A 14,563-nucleotide genomic window follows, 5' to 3' on the forward strand; every position below is an offset into this window, starting at 1 on the left:
GTGTGTGTGTGTGTGTGAATGAGCCCATTAAAGGGAAGTTCATCAGCAGTCTTCACAGGATCACTATGATTACCAACAGTTCTTTTATTTTTTTCCCTGGATTATATGAACACTGAAATAACATTGTGTTAATAACTATTCAGTGGGAGGTGAAGCTGTGGAATATAGGCTACATTTAGTGGATTTCTAATTTATGGGGATTTACGTTTACATAATGTGTATGTGTGAGGCTGTACATGCATAGTTTGTGTGTACTTGGCAGACTCATTTTTTCAGAGTGCTTTATAAATACAATTGGCTTTACAGAGGAGAAAGCAAGGTTATGGCATACCCAGGTGATGAGTGGCAGGATGGGCGGGAGGCTCTGTGGGCAGGACCACCAACTGGGCAGAGGGGTCCTGAGGCAGAGGCAGGACTGGCTGCAGGGAGCCTGGCATGGCTGCAGAGAAGCCTGGGGGCAGATTCTGGTGCAGGGCTGTATGACCTATACCTGCTTTAGAGAAAGGATTTCAGTTTTAGATTTAGCTTTCCATTACATGTAAAAAAGGGTTACAAATATACTACGACTACAAATCATGATCACTAAATCATGAAATCAATTCTAAACTTGACTGAGAACAAATGACAAGATGCTAAAGTTGAAATGGTGTGTTCTCTTCAGCATAACGTCAAATCCTGGCTGCTGAAGTCTGCACAAATATGAGATGATACAGAGTTCTGTAAGCATAAAAGACAACTCAATATTTGCTGCTGAGCGAGATCATATAAAAGCGTAAATGATCTGCTAGTCGGCAGACAAACACACTTCACTACCTTCTTTACATGATCTGTAAAAAATACTGAAAATGACTGAAATCAATAAAGTCGCACAGTTGAAAGGTGTACAATTTTAGTATCTTAATTTCCAAATCTGTTAACATTCTGTTACCATAAGAGTGTCCTGTCATCCAGAGGGACGGGCTTCCAGTTCTTGGCATCCAATGATGGTGAGCAGAATGTGCAGCAGGATCTCCTAACTGGCCAGACTGGAGGGAAGTCCCGCCTGGGACCATGAGATGAGAGGTGAGGTCTCCGTGACAGCTGTTGGAGGGGTGGATTCTTGCAAACTCCACCCTTTCCTTATTATCCCTGGCATCAGGATGGAATAAAGATAAGGAAAAACAAATAAAGACCAGTGTACTGAAGGTTTCTAGAAGCAACAGATTGTAATTGGGTATACATCAGTGGCTTTACAGTTGCTTACCTGATATATGCATCTCTGTCTCTGTCCAAGCAAGTCAGACCTATTTGTTCACCACTCATCCTCTTCCTCTCCTCTTCAGCTGTAAGATCTGAGGGATACATGGAGCGGGGCGGTCCTGTGAGACAAACATTAGCTTAACCAATAGCTTTCATCATTGTGTCTCCTGGTAAGGACATATTCCCAAGTCTCTCACTATTTCTTAAAACACCATGACTTACAAGGGACTGACCGTGCATATTAGTGTGCCCCATTATACAGATTTTGTATCATACTTTTTAAACATAATTTTAAGCATTCTTATATACTTTACTGTTTTCTGGCCTATTCCTTTCATCATACATGCATATGTCCCCCAAAATAAAATTTGTCTTCTGCTGATATGTTTGCTTGGACAAAGCATTATATTTCTGATATCATAAATAGGATTTGGATTAATCTAGAGCTGAATCTCATCACTACTGTGTACTGTTTTCAAAATGACACCACGAATGGGTGGGCAGTGAGTACAGATCCAAACAAAGACATATTTGGTACTGACTGTGGACTGTGGCTATATTTAAAATAATGCTACAGAATTGATTTTAATATGCTGCTAAATTTAATTAAAAAAAAATAAGACTGTGTTGTCAAAACCAGAATGGACAAACCAAACACTGGCTGTAGATAGGGCCTTTTACATTTGGCTACCGTAGTTTCTCCTACTTAGGACAAGGGGGAGAAGCAAGGGGGTTGTAATCAAACTACACTGCTGGATGCCACTGAATTTGACACACTTCCTTTAAGGGAAAGTTAAATAATATAGAACTAAGATAAAGTTAAATAGGTGTGGTTTGGGAACCTATGGGTAGTAAATTACATTCATTTAGCAAAAATTAAGGTTATTATAGTATAGTATACTATAATATAGTAACTAATTACTGCAAGAAATGCTTAGTGCCACATTTTTCATCCTTTTTCAGCTTTAGACCTTGTTTTTTCTCTTTTCTTTTGTGTTGTTTTCACAGCTAGGTCATTAAAAGGTCACAGGTAAGAAAAAAAAAGGTTTCTGTTCCCTTCACCTCTATTTATGAGGCAGTGACCTAGACTGCTTACCTTTCACTGAGGGATGTACCCTGCCCTGTCGGCTGTTGGGATGACCGTCTCCTGAACGACAAGGTGGCTCCCTTTGTCTGGCCACAGCCACTGCAATTCCCACCGGCGGCTGCCGCACCTCACTTTCCCCGTGACCTGTTTCCCCCATTTCCCGACTCCGCCCACTGTAATCAGGGCGCTCGTTGTCATTGGTTGGGCCCTTTCTGGAAGGTAGAGTCTGTTTGTTGCCCTGCAGGGCACAGCTCCCCCCAGCAGGACCTGATTTGAGGCTACCCAGCCCCCCAAAGGGGCTCTTTTGGGAGAGGAGGAGTGGCTGTTGCTGGTTGCTGTACTTTAGTAAGCTTTTCATGGCACTGCTCTCCCCCTGAGTTGGGCCCTGGGGCTCGGGTTGCTGCTGTGACTGCTGCTGTTGCTGACTAAGGGAAGGTGCAGGAGGAGGCTGGGGAGGAGGCAGGCTCATTCCCGGCTGCTGTTGCTGCTGGGAGTGTTGCCCACCAGTGCTTCCTAACTCCATGTAGGACTTCCTCTGCTCCTCCTCAGGTTGTGACATGTGGTGGGGAGGCCTCATGGCCCAGGGTGGCACCGGGGGCTGCTGGTGGTGGTGCTGCCCACTGCTGTTGCTGTAACCATAAGGAGACATGTCCATCTTTCTTTTCAGCTCCTGACTAGTCGCTTGGTTCAACTCAGCAGGAGAAGGAGCATCTGGGCCAGGTCGGCCATGCTGCTGGTGGCGTATCCTGGCTACCTTTTGTCCATCTCTCTGTAAGGAGCAGCTACCTCCTGGACCAGGGCCATGGGTTGCTGCAGCCCCACTATGTTGACCCATGCTTTTACTTCCAAGCGGGGAGGAATTAGGTGGAGGTCCTGGATGGGAACAGTCTCTGTAAGGAGAAGTGTTGACAGAATGAGGGACAGGGTGTCCAGCTTTGGGCCCCTGGGGCAGTGAGGGTCTGAACACGTCCATGTCCACACCGCTGTTGATACACTCAGCACTGCGTGATCTTACAACCTGGTGCTGCTGTTGAGGATGTGGAGGCTGTTGTAGTTGGGGAGGTGGAGGAAGCTGTGAGGGCTGAAGGTGTTGGTGGTGTGACTGCATCCAATCTGGAGCCTTTTCTGTTTTTCTGTACGGGTGCTGCTGTTGCTGCTGTTGTTGTTGCTGCTGCTGCTGCTGCTGCTGTTGCTGTTGTTGTTGCTGTTGCTGCTGCTGCTTGCTGCTGCTGCTGCTGTTGTTGTTTTCTGTGCCAACTACCATGGTGCCCACCGCCTCCATTCTTTTCTATTACCTTATCCTTGGTATTGCCACCTCCCCCTCCACCACCAACACCCTGGCAGTCAGGGTTACCAAGCTGGAATGGTCCACTAGATTTGTCCCCCAGGTCTGCCACAGATGGCACAAATGTAGGCCCTGTGACTTTAGGTTCTCGCCCCACATTGGCTGGCCCCCTCTCATGTGAGGCAGGGTTAGCTAGAGGAGCAGGAGGGGGCGGGCAGAAAAAGTCCGGGTGGTGGTGTGTATGGTGGGAATGATGTGGGTGGTGTGGGTGGCTAGGGTGGAGCTGAAGGCAGTGGAACCCCCCTGGGTGAGGATGTGTATGCGGGTGAGCATGAGGATGTGGATGGGGGTGTGCCCCTCCAGTAGCAGAACCCATGTGTAAGGGTGGGGGTACAGAGTAGGACAGAGAGTGGTGGAGTGGTGCCTGACCCCTTTCTAAACAGTCTGAAGGTTGTTCACTGATCCTCATCTCCCCACTTACCCCCTCTTTGGTGCAGCGACTAGTGCCACTGGACCCCATATGTCTGCCCTGGCTGCTCCCCCCACCCCCCATAGCCCCAAGGGCTGTGCCCTCCCCCCCACAGCTGGACATGGAGGCCTTAGCCCCTGTTCCAGTTCCTGCATCTCCGTTTTGCATCTTTCCATTGTGCAGGCAGGCACTGAGGGGCTTGCCCATACTCTGAGGGTGCTCCTTGCTGTACTCCATCGTGAGTGATGCCTTGTGTCTCTCCAGGGCCCGACTGTTGACCTCCTCCAAAGGTAGTGGGTGCTGTGGATAGTGTGGGTGCTGCTGATGGGGGTGGGAATGGTGGTGGTGTGTAGGCTGGGGTGGCTGGTGGCTGTGGTGCTGTTGGTGCTGCTGCTGTCTCTCTTTTGCTTCCTGTTTGCTACTGGACCTCTCCTTGTCCTTGACAGATACCACTCCTCTCTCTACAGAACCTTCTTTAAGACCCTTATGTAGACCTGTCCCTACCCCCGGATCTCTGTCTCTGCTGCAGGACCCCTGAGAGTGTCCTGAACCTGCCCTGGACATTGGTGGCAGACTGTGATTGGCGGAGATGAGAGGGGGCTGGGACGGGAGACCTCGAAGATAGAAATTCTCTAACAGAGGAAGGAAGGCCAGTAAAGACAAATGCATTAGTCAAGAAAGGAAAAGGCAATGACAGAATTAGATTATTCAGCTCTCATGATAGTGTCCCTAGGCATCCTTATATCAATATCCCACATCAAATTACACCATACTATGTTGTATAAATTGGATTTAAATGTCTTATTTCTGTCTGATTAAATTTTAATCATCTCATGCCTCACCTTTTTGGGTGTCATAGAAACGGTGCTGCCCGTAGAGAACTCCACTGTTGGCATGGTGATCCAAGTGGCTCATGGGAAGGAAAGTGTGGGCCAGACTCCCTGAGAATCGAGGATACCCTGGAGCTGCTGAGATGGATAGCAGAGAGAGGGAGAGAATTGATAAGACAGCACAATAACCACCAAGATGCAGTTATCCAGACTAACCCAGCATAATCCTTCAGGTCCAATGCAGCTGGTGGTGTTCATACGCAAATAAGTACTGGCTCTGCCTGTCATGTTTGCCTTTCCTGCCTGAGTTTAGAATGCAAACAATACGAGACAAGCTTGGGGATTGCTGTAATGTATGAAATTTGTCTTTGAAACATATGGCTCTTTCTTTATCTCTCTCTCCGAACTGGCAGTGGCACCTCTATCCATCTGAACGGAGTGATAAGGACGGATTTTAAGCTTGTTTTTACAATAAAGAGCGAGCTGAGTGGCTGACCTTTACTGACCTATAAGGGGGGTAAAAGGTCATATGGATGTCGGGCTTGTAAGCCAGTACACCTGGGCTTATTACACCAAGCCCATCTGGAGGACATTTACACCAAAACCAAACACAAAACACATTTTGCAATGGGACATTCAAAAACACAAAGGACTTTGAAGGTGGAGGAGAGAGAAAACATGGATTGAGATGAAAGCCTATCACAATATTAGGACAAAGAAAAAGCATCACTATGACAACCCACTTCCACTGCAATTGGGTAACCATAACATCTAAACAAATCAATGTGAATTGATGCACTGTATAATTAATTATTGCGCTTGATTTAATAATAAAATGAAAGTACTGTAAATTACAAAAATAGGGCAGTATGGGCGTATGATGAAATTCTTTGCTGACAACAGTGCAACATAGGTACAGTTAATATTCTCTACTGAGCATATTATGTAATGTGATACTAAAAAAAACAGCCATGATTAAACCTGTGCCCTCCCCATCTTCTCCATGCTACGCACATGAAAGAAATACGAAAAAGAAAACTAACCCACAGACTATGCACTATTACCAAGGGTGAACCAATGTCAGGGCGGGAAGAAGAGAGAGGAAGAAAAGTGAAGAGAGACATGTAGAGTTATTTTCTGTTAGTGCTTCTTTTCCAATCCATCTGACTGTGATAAAGACAGACAGGACGTCTACTGTCCAGCACCACATACAAGCATCTCAGTGACCCCTGAGTCATATAGAGAAGTCCAGGTGTTTCACGTCTTCTTTTCCCTGCTTTTGCACCTGTCTCACCCTCCAGCCTCACTTTCAAACACAACTCACAGACGGAGCGAAGGAAGGAGGAGGGGGATAAAGAGAGGAAAACATGGCTCTACAAGCTAAATGAAAGACAGACGTATTTGTGTTGGCAAGCGTGCGACCTGATCCCGGAAAGCGCAGATGCAGTTCATTTGGCTGTGTGTGTGTGTGTGCATGTGTGTGTGTGTGTGCAGCACCGTAATTTTAACAGGAGCTCTGAGTGTTGAATGTCTCACTTTCTGCTGGTGAAACAATGGGGCCGGTGCTGTGAGCCGGCTCTGGGGAGGGAGGAGTGTTGTGGTGGGCTTAATGACCCCCGTCTCAGAGCGGCCTCCGCATGCTCCCATCTTAATTAATGAAATGCACAGAGAGGGCAAACAGCCCTGCAATAACACAGGAGGTGCTTTCCGAGGAGGGCAATGGGGTGATAATTACATACCCTCACCTTTTCTCTCTTTTTCTTTGTTTCACCTATTTTTCTACCTCTTACTCTATTCGCTCTCTCGCCTTTTGTCTCTGTCTTTCTTTGCTGTCATGATTAATAAGCACACACATTTATGCCAATTCATCTACAGTGTGAGGAGGGGGGATCCTTTGTTTAAGCAAGACGTTTTTCTCTGATTTTGGGAGGGAGAAAAGCAGAGAGCTGTTTGGCAGTCTTTATCCAAGCTGGGAGAAGGGCTTTTTTTCTGCGGCAGCATGTTGTTTGTGAGCGTGACGATTGACGGCGTAATCCCTTTTCACAGCGTGGTCTGGCTGTGCCCGATAATGCCAGCCCGCTCAGTTTCAGCATGCCCTCCATTGGGGCGGCAAGAGGGGGACTGCTGGGCACGGCAGAGCCCATTCAGCCATTAATCTGGCCAGGACAAGGGAAGCTGCTGCTGCTGCTGCCGCTGCTGCAGGCGACGTGAGCAGGGTCTTAGTGCAGTCTGCTGACTGCACAGCAGCCTCGCTCTCTTTTGCTCCCTCCACACACTCACACACATAAACAAGTCCGCATCGGCAAGTGAACGACAGAGGGGAGTTCGCAGCGCATGCCCTCCTTTCCACGGGCGGAGCAGGGGCAAGAGGCAGAACAAACAGAGCTGCATCCCAGGGAGGGATTTCCAGAAGTTCTGAAGGTATTTCTCACAGCATGGTGGGTTGAGAGAAGCAGGCCGACAGGGAGGACAAAGAAGGGGGCTGGATATAGAACAGCACCTAGTAGAGGCAGAGGAGAATTAAGCCTACTGAATTAGAGGCGGACGACAGAGTGTTTCGTTTCTCAGATAACCATCCTCTCTGCATTCCTATCCACTCCTCCTATACCTGCTCTGAAAACACGAGCCCACACGAGGCAAAATAACAAAAAATGCACAGGGAAATGGCTGTAACATTTCAGAGATAGAGAGATAGAAGGACAGAGAGACAGAGATAGCATGGCAGAAGAAGACCAAGAGGAGAGGAGGAGCAGGCTTAGCTGCCTGTCAGGTCCGCTAATTGAGAAAAAGTGACAGAACCATCAAGACATAGAAAGGGAGGAGGAGGGGTTTGGCGGAGGAGGGGCAGCACTGTGGTGGATCTCTTCAGGTTTGACTAATTGAAAGGAAGGGATGCAGGCTGACACGAGAGAGGGAGGGAGAGAGAGAGAGAGAGAGAGAGAGAATGAAAGAGGCAGGAGTATGGAGGAGAGGAGAGGAGAGGTGGGTGGGGGGTGCAGCTTAAATCCCACAAAAGGAAAAGCTAGCAACTGCTAACAGAAGGAAAGATGGACAACTGAAGATAGGCTTGGAAAGGCGTATCAAACAGAAGTGGATTAGACAGGTGTGTGCAGGCAATTGTGTGTGTGCATGCATGTGTGTCTATACGTGTTGACAGAGATATGAGAGTGTGATTGTTTTTGGCATAACGTAAGAAGTCATTTGGATTGCAGCCAGCTGGCCTCAGGCCTGCAAGGAGCCCGCAGGTTTTTTTTGGGGGGGGGTTTCACGTCCATTTTTCTTTTTTAATTTTTTCCACTCAGTTGATTCAGCAGGGTTTATTTAAACATGAAAATAAATATTTTAAAAGCTCGGAGGGCCTAATCCATTTCACCAGGTGTTATGAAAAACATTTTACATTACATTTATTAAAACGGTCAGTACACTGCATCTGTCTCTGTCACATACTGCCGCCCCTCTTTCTCTCTCTCTCTCTCTCTCTCTCTCTCTGTGTCAGTGAGTCCACATCTCTCCTCAGAAAATGAACAACAGACAATCCCATGTGTGGTGCACGCAATGGCTGTTACTCTATTTGGCAATCAATTTAGAAGACAGAATCTGAAACAAAAAGCCTCTTTTAATCTTTGCTACCCTCTGACATCATGAAAGCCACTAATGGTGCTTGGCACTGTCACCTAACACAAATATCTCAGCATTTGTAAGACAGTATACTGTACACTTTCCTTTTCCCAACACAATAAATCTTTTAAGAAAAAAGTTAGTTTTCAGTACCAGATTTACCGACTCCCTCTGCCAAAGTTATCTTGACCCAAAGGACCTTACCACCACTGTTATGTGGTGATGTTATTTATAGGTTTGCTTAACGTGTCACTCAGCTAATGGTTTGTCACTCATGCTCCCTGTAGAAATGTGGTTTGTATGCATGACTTACTGGCCCTCATAACATACTCAAAACATGTCCACACTAACGCCTGCGCTAATGCAGATTAAGTTGAAAACACATCTTTTTCTCTCTGATTTGGCCTTCCAACCCCAGAAACTAAGCTTTGGCTAATTGGAGTAATAGGTGATCAGGTTTTGCTGCAAATCCAGATTCAGTTTCATAATCCAGGAACACAATTGCAGGTTTTTTTCTCATGCACTTACTGGAATAAAAACATATTGGCCACATGTATCTTTTGATTGTCTTATCGCTGTGTGAATTTTGTTGCAGATCTAGATCCAAATGAAGATTATTCTTAAAATAAAACATTCAGAGAGGTATGTGTGAAGGCCCTCCCTATTAGTTTTTAAATAATATATTTATTTGGCATCTTTCATCTCCACCATAATTCCATTTCAAAAGCCTGTGTCAATTATCGTATAGAAAAGGAGAAATTGCCTTAATTGACTAACCTAATAAAGGTTAAAAAAAGTGTTTATTCACACTAAATGACTGGTTAGCAAGTGACTAATGAGATCATTGTTATCTATTGCTCGATACGTGGTCGATTTTAGCTCTTTAATCTGTAGAAAATGTGTCAGAAGAATAGCAGAGACAAAGACATTCTGCACCATGACAGGTATATATGCCAGCTACATGAGGATCATACAGTAATCTTTGAATACAAATTTGAGCTGCTATGCTTGGATTTGCATGCAAACAGCCACTTTAAAAACACACTCGCAAAAGAAAAAAAAAAAAATCTGGAGAATATCTTTAAGGTTACAAGTGACACACTAATGCGCCGACACATACACACACAAGTCATTGCCTGCTCTGCTGCTGGTGGGGTTCTGCTGACACCCGGAGAGAGGAGGCGAGAGTCTGGGTAATTGTGCCGCTCATTTTGATGACTTGCTTTTTATGCAAAACAGGAAAAAGACAATATGCAATTATCTTGAGGAGGGAACAGCTGAATGTGGTTGATGAACAGTCTGGATTCAATCATGCTCTTAGTGCGTTATATGCAATTAAACTGCAATAGAGATAATGGCCTCCATTGCCAACTGAGTAATAATCCCAGTCATAATCACCTCCATTACTTTTATTAGGCTTGGCATTATCATCATCACTCTTATTAATATTATTCTACTTTTCCACAAGAAGAAAATCTTTGACAATGAAACCCTGAAACTATAAGGTAAAAGAAACACGGATGATTACAAAATGAGTTTGAGGGAAAATGTTTCAGACAGGGCTGATGCTAGAGTTGATATCTCATTCAAATGTATTCTTCCTGAAGTCTGGAGTTTCATCTATTCTCACCACTGTAGCAGCTGTCCACTGACTCAACCCCTGGTGGCCAGGATGTGCAAGCGAGGTGGGGGGAAGGGAGAAAGTGGCTGGGAGGCATCCAATGGCTAAACACACAAAATAGACAGCATCTCAGCTGCACTGCACCCAATCAGCCCCAGCCACACATCGCGCAACTGGGGCGCCGCTGATCAGTGACCACAAATAACAAACACTCCCCACTGGCGTTCCCCCATGGACTAACAGCTGGGCTATTCTTAGAAAATAAATAAATAAATACAGGAAGGCTGAAATAACAAGAGTCCATCAACTTCAAAGACTGTGGTTCACTAGACGCCGTTGGGCAGCCATCACACCGTGTAATTAGCAAAAGATTATGAACATGTAAATCTAAAAGTGACAGAAGTGAAGTCACAGGAAAGCAGACCTTGCATTAATATAACAGTGGGTGGCATTAGATAGGTCTCACATTTATCCGTCATCCTTAGCTTTTGAATTCTCGAAATACCCTAGCAGATTAATCTCTCTACTCTATCCTTGTCTGACTTCCTGGCTGTATTTTTAAGCAGAAATGTGAGGTGTTGAACTGAGTGTCTGTGTGTGTGTGAGTGTATGTGTTTTTATTTTCCTGACTGTGCACATATGTGTGTGTGTAGCCAGGGTTTTGTAATGCTGAGCGTTGGGTGGGAACCACCCTATTAAACTGTGATGGAGACACCAGCTGAAAGCTCTGCAATCACTGCAACTTTTTACAGGCCCACATTTGTGCGTGCTGCTTCAGAGAGTCTTGAGTGACATTCCTGCTGACGTGAATCGAATACCGCAAGATTCCTTGGCTGAACTTTTGACCCTGTGTCCCCAATCCAGAAGCCGTGGCATAGTGCTCCATCCCAAACATTCTGGGCTTGGGCCTATTTTGGTGCACAAATAAAAGGGCAGGAGCCTGGCTCTTCCTCGATGATTACAAGCCGTGCTTTGGTGGAAACCTAACACGACTTAAAAATACACAATATCACAGCAACAATACAAAGCTCTGTCCCCAATACAGCCAAGACATAAATATCTCCTCATCCAGACAATGTGGTCAGATGAGGGGGTGAGGCTGTGGGCGTGTGTTTGTGTACATGTGTGATTTAAGGTACCTTCATGCGAATGGGGAAACCAGATTTGCGAGGCGCTGGAGTGGGGTCCGCCCCGGAAGGAGGGTGAGGAAGGCGAGGAGGGCGGCCGGGAAGGGTGAGACGGGTGGGAAGGGGGGGTACCCAGACTACTGGCCAGAAAGGTCCCCATGAAGGAGGCGGAGGAATTGCCCATCAATCCACTGCCTGCATTCCCACAGGGACAAAGGTAAGCAGAGAAAACATGGTTAGAATTAGAGGGGTGTACACTGTGACCATGAGTTTGACCATAAAGAGAGAAAACTGCATCAGATGTGGATGTAAAAGGATGGAGCCCACTGGCCCCTCTAGGTGGAATCATTAAGCCAGGCACATTTGATCACTGCCCTGGGGAGAGGGTGAATGAGTGAGAGTGTGCATGTGTGTGTGAGTGAAAGAGTGTGAGACTCTCCTCCCCCTCACTGACAGCAGAGTCCTCTCCCCTCGCCTTCTCTCCCCTCACGCCGCCTCTCCCTATGGGCAGACAGAGGTCTCATCTCACAGCTGAGTACACACTTTCTCAGGCTCTCTCCCTCTCGCTCTCACACACTTTTGCTCCTGCTCCCCAGTGTCCCTTTCTCAATTTCTCTCCCTCCCTCCATTATCTTATGCTCTCCATCTCTCACTTTCATGCCCTCAATCTCTCTTATGGCTCTGCTCCATTTCACCTCCTCTCTGTCTCTCTTTCTTCCATTCTTCCTTTCTCTCTGCATGATTCTGACAATCCTGTACTCTTACTATCTCCTTTGGTTCCATTTTGGCATTTTACTACTTTTCTTTCCTCTCTCTTGTCACAGTGGCCCTTTCCTCTCTTTCACTCCTCTGTCCCATCGCGATGAGCAGAGATACACTATGTGAATGCCTCTTCACTCATTGTCTCTATTTTCTTCCTCTGTCCCTCTTTCTTTCTGACACATAGCATTGCTTTGCTTTGTTCTTTACCATAATGATGGCACCAGCAGAGCAATCTGTCCCTGGCTGGCTGAACTGTGTGTTTAACAAGACTATGATGAGTAATTGACCATTCGTAGCTACGCCCGTGTGACTGGGGGCTGATTGTCTATTATGCATTGCTGGGCAAGTCGGAGAAAACACACTGATTAACCACTGCTTAAATTACATTCCCATTACGCGCCCGCCAGTGCACTTGAGCGAGGGGCCCGGGTGCCCGGCTCTTTGCACATTCATTTCCCCCAAGTCACACTGCCATGAAGACTCATGCATATGTATGATGATGCCTGGATGAGAGCACACATGCACATACTTGCACAAACACACACATTGGTGTAATATACAATGTGCGCACAGGGCTAGCTGTGAAAACGAAGGGGAGAGGAACATGGCAAAAATTCATTATCAGCCCCTCGTGACGAGCTGATCTAACGAGGAACACTGTTTGATTTGATTTTCTTTAAGCATGAATCAGTCCAAACATAAATCGATCCTTTTCTGGGAGTGTGAGAACAATTGTGTGGAAGTCTTAATCAGCCAGGCAGTGAGTGAGCACATCCTCTGGGCAGACAGCAGGGATAAGTCTCTCCAGTCACTCCTGCACCGAATAGCCTACGGCTCACAGGCCAGAGCACAGGAGCATGCAGAGGCACATAGACACACCTCTGTGACACTTTGCACCACAACCCCAGACAGGTGGAAATCCCCCACAATCCCCAACCTTACAGAGCTCTACCTCGAAAACTACCTTAAAACCCAACCTGTATGTGTGAGTGTGTTCACATGTCAGTCCATCACAAACTCAGGGAAAAACAATAACAGTCTCCTTAGTGTTTAACTAGCACATTTATCACTGCAACACAAAGCCTATACAATTTTGGCAGAGAAAATCTAAAAAGCAAGTATTTTATGTTCCTTGTTTTAGTATTGGTAATTATTGATGCTGTCTTTCTTTTTTGTCATTTGTTTTATTATTATTTTATGGATTGTCTGATACAGCATCATATTTATTATTCTATAAAATAAGTCAAGTTTTTGAGTCAAGGTCAGCTAAATCAATTTAAACAAAATAAATGGGATAACGTCCACTACTATTACAAACATTTGCAGCATAAAGCACCCAGAAATGACAAGGAAGACTTAAACCATCTTTAGGGGGCTATAAAGAATGGGTGCTATAGCAACATTGTACATTGTACGGTGGGAGGTAGTATCCATGTTTTTCATTCGCCTTAGCCTCCTTTCTTTTCCGCTGCCATCTCCTATCACCCCTGACCCTGACGAGCACTCCTGGCAGAGCTCTGTGGAGTGCTGGGTGAGGTTGGGGGCAGTGGGGGGTGGATTTGTGGCTAGCGTGCTCGCTAGGCACACATCCAGCCCCTATCATCCAGACACCCAGGGCTCCTGTATGGCACCGTCCTCCACATTGCACACTCCTCGGCCCTCTCTTTCTGCATGTCGCCCCAAGGAACTCCACCTTGCCTCCGGCTCACATAAATCAGCTAATCCTCCTGCATTATTAACAGCCTCGCCCCAGAGAGAGAGAAAGGGTGAGAGAGACATAGAGAGTGACAGAGAGAGGCCGTGAAGCCCCTCTTCACACACCAATAGAGGAGAGAGGCTCTGCCAGAAAGACAAGGAGAGGGACAATACATAAAAAGGGAATGTCTAGATGTCAGGCAAGGGGATCTTTGAAGTTTAAGCTGATGTTAGGGGAGAAGGGGATGAAGGAAAACCTCAGGAGGGTCTCAGATCAACTCATACATGAAGACCTTCCCACAACATAACCAGTGATCCAATCTGGCCATAGTGTCTGTGCCGGGAGAGAAGCCGACCATTGGTCCAATCTGAGCTGTAGTAGGTACAGAATAATAATACAGTGGCCTTAACCTCTGTCACACTGGCTCTTGCTGACTTCACAGCCTGTCACTAAAGAAGAACCCCTCCCTCTGTGTTATATTTGCTGTTTGCCTCCTGCTGTGGAATATACCGTGCATGGTGCTGCACAAATATGTCTTTCTCTTGCAGCTTTTTCAAGAATCAACATTCCCCTGTTCTAGGACATGAGCAACACTCACACTGTGTTAATATGACCCAACCCCCCCCCCATATAAAGCCTAATGAATCAGAGGTGTCGGTGAGAAAGCACACAGGTTATTAAAGGAGGCTGGTCTGCCTTGGTGTTGCAGCAGTTTCAGTTTGGGTGCCAACCAAAGCAGTGCCGAACTGAACTGGACTCACTATAACTATTTATTTAGCAGCTTACATGGATCCAGGGAGCCTGCCACTCAGAATCAGAATCAGAATCA

The 14,563-nt window shown here is 46.2% G+C and overlaps 1 protein-coding gene across 5 annotated transcripts in view; it reads right to left on the reverse strand.

The window, feature by feature from the left end:
- Nucleotides 1-14,563, reverse strand: part of LOC118322879 (BAH and coiled-coil domain-containing protein 1) — a 62,323-nt gene that overhangs the window by 20,628 nt on the left and 27,132 nt on the right. For 3 of the 5 annotated variants that reach the window (XM_035654718.1, XM_035654720.1, XM_035654716.1), the window contains exons 1-4: nt 2,336-3,747; nt 1,244-1,358; nt 929-1,128; nt 332-493 (exon numbers count right to left, since the gene is read on the reverse strand). In XM_035654718.1, the coding sequence (XP_035510611.1) occupies nt 332-493; nt 929-1,128; nt 1,244-1,358; nt 2,336-3,608 (1,750 nt within the window). In that variant the 5' untranslated portion in view covers nt 3,609-3,747. Of the gene's footprint in view, nt 1-331; nt 494-928; nt 1,129-1,243; nt 1,359-2,335; nt 4,713-4,922; nt 5,049-11,288; nt 11,472-14,563 lie in introns of those variants that run through there. The other 2 variants (XM_035654721.1, XM_035654717.1) reach the window with 2 other exon arrangements.

This window comes from Morone saxatilis, unplaced genomic scaffold (genome assembly GCF_004916995.1).
Source record: "Morone saxatilis isolate NCDOM2014 unplaced genomic scaffold, NCSU_SB_2.0 Contig14, whole genome shotgun sequence".
NCBI lineage: Eukaryota > Metazoa > Chordata > Actinopteri > Moronidae > Morone > Morone saxatilis.